Below are 16,653 nucleotides of genomic sequence, written 5' to 3' on the forward strand. Positions count from 1 at the left end.
CAAACTTCTAACAATATATCCAAGGTGAGGGTTTCCTCATGGCCCTGTTTTACTCTCAAAGGATAAAATATTTTTAACTTAATTTTTAATCAATTTTTTATTTAATCAGTTTTGGTCAGTGATAACTTTCTCTTTATTTCGCATTATTCTCTTAGAATAAGGCTGGTTAAAACTGCCCTCTTGATACCTTGACAGTCTTTTCTTACAGATGGTGTGTAGAAGAACTTCAAACTTAGTCCAAGTCAGACTATCACAAATAACAAATTAATAAAACCAAAGTTAAAAATACTTGAACTCCTTCCACGCTTTAAAATACGTATTTAAATAGATAAAACATTCCTTTTAAAAAACATTCTTTTCTGTATAGTGGAGAAAATTATTCAGAAATTATATTATGTAGAGTAATGAAAAGGAAGAAAAGTGAGCATTTGTAATATATTTAAATCTCAAATCATAACATGAAAAACTCATTTTTAGTAAAAAAGAAAAAAAAAGTACAGCTCCTGTTGAAATTATTTTTATCCTACGTTATCTACTGATTTTATTGATTTTTTTTCATTTTGCATTTTTTTTTTTATCCTGAACAGAGATTTGAAATTGGATAACTTATTGCTAGATACAGAGGGCTTTGTGAAAATTGCTGATTTTGGTCTTTGCAAAGAAGGTAATTGGATATTTTAAAGTTCCTTTTCTAATGGATTACTATTCCTTTGTACTTTGGTATTTTTCAACTTTGTCTATGGAAAGCAAAATGTATTTTTAACTTTATTCTTTGTTAAGACATTATGTAATCTGATTATCACATTATTAAGAATTCTGTGGTTATGAATAGGGTAGGTTTTCAGAAATCATAATGTAAAACCTAAGATCCTCTTTGTATGGGGGCGCCTGAGTGGCTCAGTCAGTTAAGTGTCCGACTCTTAATTTCGGCTCAAGTCATGATCTCCCGTGCTCCACGCTATGCATGGTACCTGCTTGAGATTCTCTCTCCCTATCCCTCTTGACTCTCCCCCACACACGTGCGCATGCTCTCTCTGTCTGTCTCTCTCTCTCTCCCTCTTTCTCTTTCTAAAAAAATAAATAAAATTCTGTCACTACTCTGAGAAAACATTGGTTAGGCCACCAATTTTTTTTTACTTTGCTGGGACTGTACAAAGTAAATTACATAGGCCTGATGACTTCTGTCCAGCTTCTTAAAACTTCTAACATTTTTAAATAGGAAGAAAATATGCATATATCTCAGAATCTTGTCTATATATTCAAAAGTAAATAAGTAAACTGGGGAAATATGAATCAGAGGTGGCTTAAGTATAAAGACTGTAGGTTTAGGCTCCATACAGTCCTAGGTTTGAACCCTGGCTTTGCCACTTACTTGCTGTGTCTTTGGATGAGTTACTTTGAATCTCATTGAGTCTGTTTCCTCAAATATAAAATCAATATAGTGCTTCTTGTTTAAGAGTATTTCAAGAATTGGATATATGTGACACAGTGTCTAACATATAGTAAATAGTTACTGTTATCTTGACATTTAATTCATTACATTGCATTGTAATGAACATTGTGTTCCCCCTTTTGCACAAGCTTCTTGTTCCTCGGCTTTGTTTTCATAGCACAGTAGAGTATAGTGCTTGGCACATCTTGAGTATTCAGTGAATATTCAATTAATAAGCAGCTGGATGAATAAATGAGTGAACTTTGTAAATATATCACCATCAGTTATCCACCAGCCTCTTAATTTGAATTCAGTAATACTTTTTTTCCTCTTATTGGACTTTCCTGTATTAAACACTGTTGATTTAAATGCCTTTGTTCCTCAGTTTGTCCTTAGCCTGTTGTTCATCATTGCTAGTTTTTAACTATAAATAATGGGTTAATGATTCCAAAATCTATTATTCCTTTCCTAACATAAATATTCAACTGTCTACTAGACAGCTTTGGTTGAAAAATGCATAGGTACCTCCAACATTATACAACCAAAAATAGGTTCTTTTCTTCAGGTAGTCCAGTTCATAGTTGATGGTGCCACAATCTTCTCAGTCTCCCTATTTGAAAATGTACTATCATCCTGGACTCTGTTCTTTTTCCTCATCAAGTTAATGACCAAAATGTGCTGACATTTACCTCCTTAATATTTCTTAAATTTTTCATTTCCTCTCTACTACTGCCAGCTGTCATCTTGTTTTGAAAAACTAATAGCTTCTTCAACTTTCCTGTCTCTAGATTCTTTGTCCAGCAAATCAACCTGCCATGTAGGTGCTAATAACATTTTTTGAGCACTTAATAATTGCCAAGAAATTTACCAAATTCTTCATATGCATGATCTCCTTTAATTTCTAATAGTCTTGTGACGGTAGGTAGTAGCGTTAACCCCCAGGATATAGATGAGGAAACTAGCCTTTGAGGTTAGACAGCTTTTCTAAGCTTTCTAACTAGTGGCAAAGCAGGAATTTAAACCCAGACTTTTCTGACTCTTAAGAGCCTGTTGTTAACTCCTTCCTTGGAGTTTAACCAATTTGAAGTCCTAGCCAACTGGGCCTACTTTCACCTTTTTTTAAAAATACCAGGACAGGGGCGCCTGGGTGGCTCAGTTGGTTGGGCATCTGACTTTGGCTCGGGTCATTCTCTCGCAGTCCGTGAGTTCAAGCCCCGAGTTGGGCCCTGTGCTGACAGCTCAGAGCCTGGAGCCTGCTTCGGATTCTGTGTCTCTCTCTCTCTCTCTGCCCTTTCCCCGCTCACACTGTGTCTCTCTCACTCTCAAAAATGAATAAATGTTTAAAAAATTAAAAAAAAAAATACCAGGACAAGGGTGCTGCGTGACTCATTCGCTTTGAGCAACCAACTTGCTTTCAGCTCAAGTCATGATCTCACGGTTATGAGATTAAGGCCCACATAAGACTCTGTGCTTGTGGAGCCTGCTTAAGATTCTTTCTCCTCCTACTTCTCATGTGTTCTCTCTCTCTCTCTCTCTCTCTCTCTCTCTCTCTCTCTCTCAAAAAAAAAAAAAAAAAAAGAAAGAAAGAAAGAAATGGCAATAAAAATATCAGGATAAGAAAATTTACCAGAATGAATGAAATATGATAACTACTGCAGTTGACATATATACTACACTAAAATGTGACAGATTTCATACTACTACTACTATAAATGAAACAAAAAATTAAGAGTAGTTTTATCCTGAAAATAGGGAGTTTGTAATCTCCTCTAGTTTTTATCAAAGCATAAAATAAAAATCAAGAAATACTAGTTCTATTTTGGTCTTAATTAACATTTTTTTAATCTTGGCCAAGTCACATAAAAGGTTCGTGTAGAACCTATGTACATACTATATCAGCTCTTTTTAAAAATAATATTTTATTGAAGAAAAAAAAAGTGTGACAATGTTAAAGAAATTTTGCAAAAACAAATTTTCCACCCTTCTGTGCTAAGGTATTTAATTATGCTCTTCAAATCTTGGTCCATAGACTCCCAAGTTCATTTGAGATTTTCAGTCATTATAAATATATACTTTAGAATTGAGAGCTTTTCTTTCAAATTCTTTCCTAAGATGATGTTTATAAGGAGCTTTTAACACTTTAGAATATATTGAGACATATTCAATATGTAGAATGTGTATTTGATTAATATATTACTAAGTTATGATAAACAAAATTAAAATTATGAACTAAACAAAATTTACTAAACTAAATTATAAGAAATATAAATTTGTGAACTAGTTAAAAGATTAATACTGTATGTGTATATGGCACCATTGGTTAACTCCTTTTTTATTTTATTAAGTTTTTAATTTTAATTCTGGCATAGTTAACATATACTGTCACGTTAGTTTCAGGTGTACAATATAGTGATTCAACAATTCTTTACATTATTAAGTGCTCATTACGATAAGTGTACTCTTTAATCCCATCACCTATTTCACCCATCCCCTCCACCCTCTCCACACAACTCTGGTAACCATCAATTTGTTCTCTATAGTTAAGAGTCTCTTTCTTGGTTTATCTCTCTTTCTTTCCCCCTTTGTTCATTTGTTTCTTAAATTCTACTTGTGCATGAAATCATATGGTATTTGTCTTTCTCTAACTCATTTCACTTAGTATTATACTCTCTAGTTCCCTCCATGTTGTTGCAAATGGAAACATTTCTCATTCTTTTTAATGGCTGAGTAATATTGCATTGTGTGTGTGTGTGTGTGTGTGTGTGTGTGTGTGTGTGTGTGTATATATATATGCATATGCATGCCACATAGTCTTCATTCATCTACTGACGGGTGCTTGGGCTGCTTCCATATTATGGCCATTGTAAATAATGCTCCTGTAAACAGAGGGGTGCATATATGGTTTCAAATTCGTGTTTTTGTATTCTTTGGGTAAATACTCAGTAGTGTGATTACTGGATCATAAGGTAGTTCTATTTTTCATTTTTTGAGGAACCTCCATACTGTTTTCCATAGTGACTGCACCAGTTTGCATTCCCACCAATAGTGCACAAGAGGGTTCCTTTTTCTGCACATCCTCATTAATACTTGTTTCTTGTGGCTTTGATTTTAGCCATTCTGACAGGTGTGAGGTGATATGTTATTATAGTTTTGGTTTGCATTTCCCTGATGATGAATGATATTGAGTGTGTCTTTTGGCCATCTGGATGTCTTCTTTGGAGAAATGTCTGTTCATATCTTCCGCCTATTTTTTAACTGGATTATTTGTGGGGGTTTTTGGTATTGAGTTGTATCAGTTCTTTATATATTTTGGATGTTAACCCTTTATTGGATATGTCATTTGCAAATATCTTCTCCCATTCAGTAGGCTTTTAGTTGGGTTTATTGTTTACTTTGCTCTGCACAAGTTTTTATTTCAACATAGTCCCAATAGTTTACTTTTGGTTTATTTCCCTTGTCTCAGGAGAAATATCTAGAAAGATGTTGCCACTACCAATTCCAGAGAAATTGGTCTCTTCTAGGATCTTTATGATTTTAGGTCTCACATGTAGGTCCTTAATCCATTTTGAGTTTATTTTCATGTATGGTATAAGAAAGTGGTCTAGTTGCATTCTTTTGAATGTAGCTGTCTGATTTTCTCAACACCATTTGTTGAAGAGACTTTTTCCCATTGCATATTCTTGCCTCTTTTGTCAAAGAATAATTGACCGTATAATTGTGGGTTTGTTTCTGGGCTTTCTATCCTGTTCATTGATATATGTGTCTGTTTTTGTGCCAGTACCATACTGCTTTGATTACTATAGCTTTGTAGTATAACTTAAAATCTGGGATTGTGATACCTCCAGTTTTGTTTTTTCTTCTTCAAGGTTGTTTTGGTGGTTAACTCTTGCTTATCCAAGGGTTTGCATTTTGGTATTCTCCAAACTAAATGTTATTTTTTATAATGAACCAGATAAAATATTTTAAAGTTTGAATTGAAAAGATGATAAAAATTGAAGCTCAGAATTAATTTTTTTTTGTAACTTCTTAGCATCATTTGTAATGACAGAGAAAATAAATAAAATGAAGTGTGAAAATTGCACTTCTTTATTTTTACCCATTAATTAAATAATAGAGTTACTGTTGCACAGTTTTCTCTGTACCAGTCCTTAACATTTTCTGTAGAAGTCTGGTATATCTTAAGTTTGGTCACCATGCACAAATGGAACTTTAATTTTGCTTCCTAAGGATATCGTCTAATTTTTTATCTGTTGGTCTAGACTTTTTTCTTTGCTAACAAATGCTTAAATTTTACCTTTTCAGGAATGGGATATGGAGATAGAACAAGCACATTTTGTGGCACTCCTGAATTTCTTGCCCCAGAAGTGTTAACAGAAACATCCTATACAAGGGCTGTAGACTGGTGGGGCCTTGGTGTTCTTATATATGAGATGCTCGTTGGTGAGGTAAGCAGTATAAAATAGATGAGAGAGAAATTAGGAAAGAACAAAATATGTCATTTAGAAATGACTTAATATGTTTCCTGCATAAGTGGAGCTTAAGTTACACATACTTATACACATTTATAATATACTAGTAATTGCCTGAAATTCTATATTACCTTCACTGTGTTTTTTAGGTTTTTATATTATCTATAGAACTTTGAAAATCATACCTTATATTTCAGTATGCTGTAGTTATTTGTGTTTTATGAATTTAAGACATGGTCATATATAATTGATCATTTCATAGGGAATAACAGAAAGACTAATGAAAAGAATGTACTCTATACCTGTAACAAAAAGTCAGTTATACATTGGTCAAAATAAATGCATTGCTCAAAATGAATTGGACTTGGGAAAGGGTAAATATTTAGACAAGTAACTGAAAACTGCTTACAGTTTGATCTTGGGATGATCTTGGGATGAAAAAAAAATGAGTTTGGTTCACTGTTTTGCAGTTTTCCCAGTACCAAAAACCTTGCTTGTACATTCTAGGCATGAATAAATTAGTAGCTGAATAAATGATTGACCAAATTATTGAATGTCAGAAATGTCTAAAGTTTTACCCTGTATTGTCATATAATGGCACTTATTTCATATAAATAAAGTATTTTAGTCCATCCAAATGACAGCCACTTTGGTATGTTATATTGGAGTGGATATTTAGGAAAGGAGGAAAAGAAGTAGCTAATTAAAATGTTTACCATGTGCCAGGCACTATCCTATTTGCTTTATAAATATTAGCTCATTTAATTTTTCAGCAGCCTTTAATGAGCTCAGTACTAGTCTTAGGCGCATTTTCAGGTGTATAAGTGGAAACACAAAGAAGTTAATAACTTGCTTAAAGTCACAGAGTTCTCATGTGGTGGAGCTGCGATTTTTAACTCTGGCTCTCTGGTTTCCTATCCCTAAACCATTATGCTTTGTTACCTCGGGGTATGGAATCCACCTAACCTTATTTCTATTCTTAAGACCAGTGATTTAGTAAAATTTCTACCTCTATCTAGAAAAGCTGCTATACAGTGTTTTAAGATGGAAAGATGTATTTTATCCCTAATCCACAGTGGTCTTTGCTTTCTAAGAATGCCAGAAGTACTCATAATAAAAAAAAAAGAAGAAGAAGAAGAAGTACTCATAATAGTTGTTTCTGTAAGCTCTGACCTACTTGAACTTCCCCCCCACCCCACACCTTTTTTCAAAGTAATAGTTTTGTTGCTTTGGGTTTTTTTAATGTATTCATTTATGTATGAGATTTAATTAGGTTACCAAAAATTACATGCTTGCTTAAAATTGACTCTCCATATTAGCTCTGACAGGCAAAAAATGTGAATTTATTGCAGAATACTACAGAATTAAGATCCAGCTGATTCTGCTTCCTCTTCTACAGCGACGGGAAAACTTGGCAATGAGCAAATGAAGAAGCTCCTGTTCTGTATTTTTAAAAAGAGCTTCTAATTGATTAACCTGTTAATTACTAGGATATAAAAGACAGTGGATCCAGCTATTCCTTCACAATTGTTTATTGCAGTTTCCTTTCTCTTTAGCACCTTTGTAAGAGGGTAGTTGGGAAAAGAACTAAACTTAAAACTCATCAGTACTTGATAGTTTTAAATTTACCAGTTTAACATTGGTAAGATTTTAGCAATATCTTTTAACTGTGATAAAAGTCAGGTTTGGCTGATGTTTATGTCTAATTACTCTATTATTACAAAGATTTGAAAATTCACTGGATATATCATGCATTTTCAAATGTGTATTTGTGTTTGTATGGGTTTTGAGGACAGGAAGGACCAGATCCCCCTTCCTGGTGCCAAATGAGAATTGAAGCATCAGAGAAATTTTAAGTAAACAGATGTTGGAGTTGCACTGTTGACATCTGAACAGACTATTGAATTCTTTTTATATCTTTTTAAAACATACTTGATAGCATTCCATTGTTCATCCTGTTAATTTATAATCTATTTGCAGAAACAAGGAACTTTAACATCTTAATGAATATGTGGGTATATCGTCACTCTTCAGGGATTTATAAAGTGACATTTTTTAAATACAAAATTGATCAAATAGACAAAAGTGTTTTGTATTACCACTTGAAATTCTGATTGAGAATTCTTGTGAAAAGGAATTTTTCTCTAATTTGCTGCTATCTCAATCCCAGAAAGAAATGATATTATCTCACATAGCAGTTACTTCATTTATCTATTTGATTTATTCATTTTGAGTGCGTAAATGAACAAACTAAGGTTTCAGTAAATGAGAAGTGTGAAATTTCCTTACATATGAGCAATAAGATTGGCAGCTCAGCTTTAGGAGGTTGGGTTCTAAATTCATTTTCATAGATTCCTCAAGTCAAAGATTCTTCCCTTTCCATTGATACTGCTTTCTGCTTGGCTCTTATTCATTAATACTTTACAGGAAACAAGCAACCAAATCTAAGTCATCTCAAATTCTGAAATAGTAAGTCATATTTCATAATAACATTTCAATATATTTGAGAGTTATCATTTTGTGCATCAAATTGTTATACTGAATGTAATTTAAATATGTTTTTATGACTTAGGGTCATTCCTGTCAATATGAGCAACATTTTAATAATACTCTGCTAACTGAAATGCCCCTAAGACTTGAATGTTGTTGGCAGCTGCTACTTAGTGCCGTCATTATGCCTGCAGATCTCTAATTGTGTTTTGCTAATTAATTTGCTATTGACTGTGAAATTCAAAGTACATCCATATCAGATGTACAACTCAGATGTACAAACTCTGAGCTTCTCTCTATGGTGACACTTATTACCATATTTACTTTACCCATTTTTTTCTGTCTTTCCACAAGATTGAGCTTCTTGAGAAATGTTGATTATCTAAATAATTTTTACTATCTAGTATGCACTCAAAATATTGACTGGCCAGATAAATGAAAAAGTGAATTAAATAAAATAGAATGGAATTAAGTGAAAAAATGATATTGTATAATATAACCAAGTTTGTTATTAAAGTCTGTGAAATAAAGATGAAGATTTCAATAAGAGTATATGGTATATCCTCTGTATAATAGATCTGTTGTGTATCTTTTGTGGCTTCTCACAGTCTTTTCTTGTTTGGTGTTTTGGTAAGTTTTTTGTTTGTTTTCCTCACTACTTGGTTCTTGTCTGTACTTTGGATAGGTGATAAGATTTTACAGTATTGAAATTCATTTTGACTTACTCAGAGATTTTTTTTCTAGTCTCCCTTTCCTGGTGATGATGAAGAGGAAGTTTTTGACAGTATTGTAAATGATGAAGTAAGGTATCCAAGGTTCTTATCTACAGAAGCCATATCAATAATGAGAAGGGTAAGAGCTAGTGGTTTATAAACTGCTTAAATTTCTTTTATTGAAGGACATTTCCCAGTTGGAACTTTATCTTTTTTTTATTTTTATTTTTTTTCTTTTTACGGCAGAAAAGGCCTTTATTGTTTGCAATGGGAAATTAAAGAGGAGGGGGACACGACATCTCTGGCTCCAGGGGTGGCTCCCCAGACTTAACTCTTCACCCTCCCGGGAGAACCCAATTAGAACTTTAGAAGTTGTTTTTTAGTTCATAGATGTTGCATGGTTTAGACAAACACATACCAAAAAAAAAATCTAAATCTTTGCAAGTTATGAGAATCTTTATCAACGAAGTCACTGGTTTTATTTTAACTTTTATATTTTATATTGTGTTAGCTATTACGAAGAAATCCTGAGCGGCGACTTGGAGCTGGTGAGAAAGATGCAGAGGATGTAAAAAAGCACCCATTTTTCCGGGTAAGTGTGACAGTTTAAAATTTTTTGTGAAAATAGAAATTAAGTGTAGGAAACTAAACTGATCATTTTATATTTTGTAATCCAGCTAATTGATTGGAGTGCTCTGATGGACAAAAAAGTAAAGCCGCCATTTGTACCTACCATTAGAGGACGAGAAGATGTTAGTAATTTTGATGATGAATTTACCTCAGAAGCACCTATTTTGACTCCGCCTCGAGAACCAAGGATACTTTCAGAAGAGGAGCAAGAAATGTTCAGAGATTTTGACTACATTGCTGACTGGTGTTAAGTTCCTAGACACTGTGAAACCAAGCAAACTAACTCACAAGAAGACCTCTTAACAATAGCAACCCTTCATTTGCTCTCTGTGCCACCAGTAGCTTCTGAGTTTTTTGTTTAAACACATGAAGATTTCTTTAAAAGTACTATTGTAAAATCTTCTTGAAAGTGGCTTCTTTTAATGTATTTTCAACATAAATCTGAGCACTGGAAACAGTTTCATGGAGTTTAAGCGGAATGAACATCGGCCATGAAAACCTATCACAAATGAATACTTTTGGATCAATAGTCTATTTAAAAAAAAAAAAAAAAGAAAAAAAAAACCACTCTTCCACGGTCCCTCGCTATGCCTTATGCCTGCCTTAAGTGGAAGGAAGATTAATCATTTCACTTCAATTAGCTATATTTTACAAAAAGAACAAAAAGGGTTTGGGATGCTATTACTGTTCACACATAGTAAATCTGTTCGAATAAGGCAAATGCTCTTATTTTTTTAATGAAATTACTATAATATCAAAAAAAATGTAGTGGTAGTTTGTGCACATTTTTTGGCTTGTTTTTTTTAAAAAAATGAATTGATGTCTTGTTTTATAAATTTTCTATATTTATTAGGAGAAAATTTTTATCGCCTTATCTTTACCAACCATGTAACAGAGCCTCATAGCTTTCCAACAGAGCTACTTGCCAAACAATTTTTTGTTTATTAAACCATGCTGAAGCAAACAGGAACAACTAAACATCAGCATTTACTTAAAATTTTAAGAATGAGGACTTCTGATTAGCCTGAACCAAGATACTGTATTACCTGTATGCATTCCCAAAGTCTAGACACTTGATATATTCAATCATACCTTCTTCCAAAATCAGTGGACTAATTACTCCTTTTTTGATATTCGTTGTACATTTTTCAGCCCAGTTTATCTTATTCTTGTATCTACTGTAGAAGGGAACTATATCTGTTAAAACATAGGGATTATTGTTGTATACATGCTGTGAACATGTATATGTGCAAGTTGTAATGTATTCTATGTTGTAGGTTTATTATTTAATTTCACCACTTCATCACTTTTGTACAGTGGCCAAGCAGACACCTCAAACTCCAGCATTTACGTTAAGTGCATTTGTACATTTTAGGCCACTGGATCCAGATTTTATATTGGCAGTTACTGAGGGCAAAAGCAATATATTGTAACAGAATGTATAAATATTTTTGATAAAACAGTCTATATTTTATAAAATTATTATAACACTAAAGCTGTACCTCAAAAGTCTCAAAAATAATTTCATCAAATACTTTTTACAACTCTTCAGAGGATCCATTTGTGGCTTTTTTTAATGCTCTTAGAGGAAAGAGTTTTGGCAAGCCATGACTTTTCCACTTGCCTGGAGTTTTTTGGTTTTTTTGTCGTTGTTGTTAGTTTTTGCATCCTTTTCCTCTCGTGTATGACTGCATTATTTTTCTTTAGTTCAATAATAACATCTTTAATTCTGTGCTTAGCATGTTAGGGTCATCATATCTCAGGAATAACAAGTTGTGAACTAACCATACTGAATTAGCCATTTAATCACAGTGATCTCATGTCTTAAAAATTGTTCAAATTTAAATTCTATGAGAAACATAAAAGCACATCGATTTGTAGAAAGTTTATCAATACTTCAGACTTGCTAGGGTGTGCTGGCATGTTTTTGTATACTCTGAGAACAGTTACAATTTTTCCAAGAATTCTTATTTCCTTCCAATTCTATTATTACCCAAGATTCTTTGGGGGAAAATCTTATAGAAAGAGGGAGCAATAAGTTGTTTAAAGTTATTTTAAAATGCCAGTTAATTTCCTTGTTAAAGGACAGAAGAGGATCTTAGCTTAAGTGTCTGGCTTTAATTTACACAGTGTTAACACATTAAAAAAAAAAACACTAAATACTTTTGAGGTACAGTCTGCTCACCTTTCCTGGTTCTCAAATATGCATAGAAAGCAATGTCTAAAATAGGCTTTTAGCATTAAAACCTGACATAGCATTATGTAACTACACAGTGTACAGAAGTTTTGTTTTTTTTTTTAATTGAAGTCAATCACTAAGAAAAAATTAGAGGGCAGGGTATATTCACACAATTAAGCTGAAGAAAGCACTAATATTTTCTGTAGTTTTTAAAAAATATATATATTTTAGTCAGATTTTAAATTTTTAAACTCTATAGAGTGTAAATATATTTTGCTATTACTGTATGTGTAAGTGACTGCTCAAGCACTTTGTAAGGAAATTATTAGTATATTTTAGAATGGTACACTATGCATTGAAATGAAATGTGCCTTTATGTCATTCTAAGAAAAAAGTGTTTTGCAGTCATAAATTACCACAAATGCACAAATTAAAGTATAAATAGATTATAATTTGTAACTTTGGTTTTAAGTATTTTTTCCTTTTGGAAACTTTCTGTTCGTCAAAATGTGTATTAGCTCTACTATATTCAAGATCTCAAAGACTAACTTTGCTTATTAGCCTTCTTGCAAGTGTTTTTGGTCCTGGGGAAGGGCAAAATCTGAGAGCGAACTGTCCACTTCACTGGTAGTAATGGGGAAAGTTTGCATTCTACATCTGTAAAATCAATAGCATCTTTTATTCAGTGGAGATTATATATATATATATATATATATATATATATATATATATATATATATATAATGTCTTCTGTGTGCTAGACAATGTGGATAGAAAGTTGAAGCAAAATCAAAATCTTAATAAATGAGGAATAGTATACATTAAAATTCAAGCACCAGTAATTCAGGATACCAGTAGTATCCTTTTGTTTGAGGTAACTTACTTTATTTTTAGGACCTGACCTTTCAGAAAATAGGTAAATGAAAACAATGCTAGTCATTATATAGTCCTCTTATTCAACTATTAGAAATGGAATATTTAAGGAATATTAGGAATTATTAGGAATATTTTAAGATAGGTCTGTGCTATCCCTGTAGCACAAACTGAGGTCACAGTGGAAATTGCCATTATATGTTAACTAGGTGAAAGCTGCATTAGAGATTCAAATCTAACAAAAATTTTACAGGTGTTACTGATCTTTCCAAAGCAACTAAGGGTGAGTATGAGAGACTCAGAGGATCAAATGCCAAATCATGGATCATAATCTTAATTAAAATTCTTACTTTCTAGCTATCTTTTGAGATCTGTATCTCCAAGTATTGGCCTTATATGTATATAAATATATGTATTTATAAACATATGTATATAAATATATACATATATAAATAGAGATAAGTTCTTAAATAACTTCAAAGTGTCAAAAATCTTGCATGATTTCCACTTCTAGTATCGTGACTAAATAGAAGCTCCCAAGACTGCCAGTAAGACACATAATTTGAGGCACTGCTGGTCTCATGAAAGGTAAGAGTGGTGTCTGGCAACCTCCCACCCCAAAACAAACAGACACACTTGAGCATGGATCTGGACAAGCTATAGCTTTAGTACCTAAGAATTAAGGAGGAGTACCCAAGCACAAGAGTGAGAGTACTCAGAGTTTGGGATTGGAACTTGAGTCCACAAAGTAGGCCAGAGAAATAGGAAGGTGGAAAGGGTAAAAGCCAGAATGGCAAGGATCTAGCTTTGGAAGTGCAAACACTCAGAAGAGGCGAGGTTGCCAAGGATGGATTCCTATAGCAACGCCATTATGAAGATAACAAACCCTGCAATAGCAGTAAGACTTTTGTTCTATGTTTAAATCCTCTAGAGGAGCTCAAGTTCTGATTTGCAAGTCGTTGTTTTTCTACCAGTAGAATCAAATACTTTGTGAATGAGAGTTTCTCCAGAATGGGAACATAGGACTTCCACAAATTAAGATCAAGTAATACACTGTTAAAGGTCACGCAACACATGAGAAATGGGAAACTACCTTGAATGAGAGCCAACAAAAATAGTAAATTTCTATATCCCCTCCAAAATATTGCAAATATTCAAATTCTCAGATACAAAATATAAAATAGTTATGTACAAAATATTTATATACCTAAAATTACCAGGATAAGCAAGTACAATGAAATTTTAAAGAAATTAACATTTTTAAAATCCAAAAATGAAATACGTGACTGACCAAATTTGAAACTCAGTGAAGTGTTAACACATTAGACAGCTGAAGAGGCAACTGGAGAACTGAATGATATATCTGAAAAATCAATCTCAAATAGATAAAAAGATAAGGAGATGGAAAATATGAAAAGAAGGTTAAGAGATATGGAAGATGGAGTGGAGACCCAAGAGTAAAGAATGGAAGGGAGGCAGTACTTGCAGAGATAATGGCTGCAAATTCCCCCAGAGATTAAAAATCATCCAGGAGGTAGGATATTCTCCATAAAGGATAAATATAAATAAAAGTATACATAGAACCATTGTAGTGAAACTATAGACCACCAAAGACAACATCTTGAAACTACCCAAAGAGAAAGGACTAATTGTCTATAAAAGAAAGACTAACAGCTGACTTTTCAATATTAACAGTGAAAATAGTGGAATATTCTCTTCAGAGCATTGAAAAACCAAATGTCAGCCTGGAATTGTGTAGAAAGTGAAATTAGTTTAAGAATGAAAGCAAGTGAAAGTGTTTTAGTTTTTCTTTTTTTAACGTTTATTTATTTCTGAGAAATAGAGTGCAAGCAGGGGAGGGGAGGAGAGAGAGGGACACAGAATCTGAAGCAGACTCCAGGCTCCGAGCTGTCAGCACAGAGCCTGATGCGGGGCTCGAAACCATGAACTGCAAGATCATGACCTGAGCTGAACGAAGTCAGATGCTTAACCAACTGAGCCACCCAGGTACCCCCCAATGAAAGTATTTTTTAAAGGGTTTACTCTTAAAGGAGTCCTACTCTAAAGGAAGTGCTTCAAGAAGAGATGAAAGTGATCCCAGAATGGTGATCTAAAACACAAAAACGCTTAGGAAAAAATAAAATTGTAAACACTTAGGTAAATCACAAGTGTAATTGTGTAAACAGGTAAATTAGTGTAAACACTTAGGTAAATCAGTAGAACAGATGATTTGTTTCTTTAAGTCAACAGAAATTCTAGACAATAGTAGTAAAACAGCTGAGATAGGGAAGATCAGAGCTGAAATATTCTGTTGTATCATTGGGGTGTCAAGGTATTAATTAACTTTAGTTAAATATACATTATAAAATGCCAGGGATATTCATGAAAAGAATATAGTGCATATAACATTCAAACCAAGAGAGAGGATTGTAAAAATAATTTCAAATATACCAATAATCACAATAAATGGAACAAACTTACTATTTAAAAACAAATTTCATTTTAAGTTTTATTTGAGTGTGTGTGTGTGTGTGTGTGTGTGTGTGTGCGCGCGCGCGTGCACATGCGGGGGAGGGGCAGAGAGATAGGGGGAGAAAGAGGATCCCAAGCAGGCCCCTTGCTGTCAGCGCACAGCCTGACACAGAACTCAAAAACTCGCCAACTGTGAGATCGTGACCTGAGCTAAAACCAAGAGTTAGACACTTAACCAACTAAGCTACCCAGGTCCCCCCCCAAAGTAATCGATTCTTAAAATGAAAGCCTGGCTTTATAATATTAGCAAAAAGATACGTCTAAAATATAAGGGAAGTTGAAAGTAAGAGTATGAGTAAAAATATTCAATGCAAAAACAAAAGTAAAGCTATGGTAGCTCTACTTAATATCAAAACAGATTTTAGACCCATCATGAAAAAATAAGTATCACCAAGAATAGTTTGTACATAATGATAAAAGATTCAATTCATCAAAAAGATATACTAATCATGTGTGTGTATTTAATAAAGTAATCTCTACATAAAGCAAAAATTGTTAGAGCTACTACAAAATACTTATCATATACCCATCAGGTTGGAAGATTACAACTTTCATTATTGGAAAATAGACTTTTTACAATCAAGAGAGAATGAATAGAACAATAAGCTTGATCCCCACTGAATGTATATAGAATTCTGCATCCAGCAATTAAGAGATTCCACATTCTTTTCCAGATTACATGGAACATTTATAAAAATTGAGCCATAAAAAAAAAATTGTAGAAAATAACAAAATATAGTTACACCAATTATATTTTCTAATTGGTACAAAGTATAGTTACACCAATTATATTTTCTAATTGGTTGGAACACGTAGATTTTTAATAGATAAATAGATTTGAAAACCAATATTAAATACCCTTTATTGGCTCACAGAAAGAATCGTAATTAAATGCAGCAAAAGTAATTCTTCCAGGGAAATTTGCAAACTAAGTGCCTATTTAAGAAAGGAGGGTTAGGGGCGCCTGGGTGGCTAAGTTGGTTAAGCACCTGACTTTGGCTCAGGTCATCATCATGTGGTTCTTGTGTTCGAGCCCCACAATGGACTGTGCTGACAGCTCAGAGGCTGGATGGGGCCTGTTTCAAATTCTGTCGGCCTCTCTGCACCTCCCCCACTCACTCTCTCTTTCTCAAAAAATAAACATTAAAAAAATTTTTTTTTAAAGGAACGTTTTAAAAAACTGATCAAATTGCTCAGCTTCAGAAATCAGAAAAAGGACGACAGAATAACTGAAAGTAAACAATAGAAAAAACAGTAAAATAGAAATAAGCCAAAAGCTTATTCCTTGAAAATGCTAATAGATATAGCTATGAAAAATTAAAGTAGATATAAATG

The 16,653-nt window shown here is 33.2% G+C and overlaps 1 protein-coding gene across 2 annotated transcripts in view; it reads left to right on the top strand.

Annotated features, from left to right (window-relative positions):
* PKN2 (protein kinase N2) overlaps positions 1-12,372 on the top strand; it is a 129,295-nt gene extending 116,923 nt beyond the window's left edge. Inside the window, exons 18-22 of one of the 2 annotated variants that reach the window (XM_011284886.4) lie at positions 588-664; positions 5,735-5,877; positions 9,136-9,243; positions 9,616-9,696; positions 9,782-12,372. In XM_011284886.4, coding sequence (XP_011283188.3) covers positions 588-664; positions 5,735-5,877; positions 9,136-9,243; positions 9,616-9,696; positions 9,782-9,985 — 613 coding nt within the window. In that variant the 3' untranslated portion in view covers positions 9,986-12,372. Of the gene's footprint in view, positions 1-587; positions 665-5,734; positions 5,878-7,253; positions 7,787-9,135; positions 9,244-9,615; positions 9,697-9,781 lie in introns of those variants that run through there. The other variant, XM_011284888.4, reaches the window with a different exon arrangement.
* The last annotated feature ends 4,281 nt before the right edge of the window (positions 12,373-16,653 follow it).

The sequence above is a fragment of the Felis catus genome, chromosome C1, assembly GCF_018350175.1.
Source record: "Felis catus isolate Fca126 chromosome C1, F.catus_Fca126_mat1.0, whole genome shotgun sequence".
NCBI lineage: Eukaryota > Metazoa > Chordata > Mammalia > Carnivora > Felidae > Felis > Felis catus.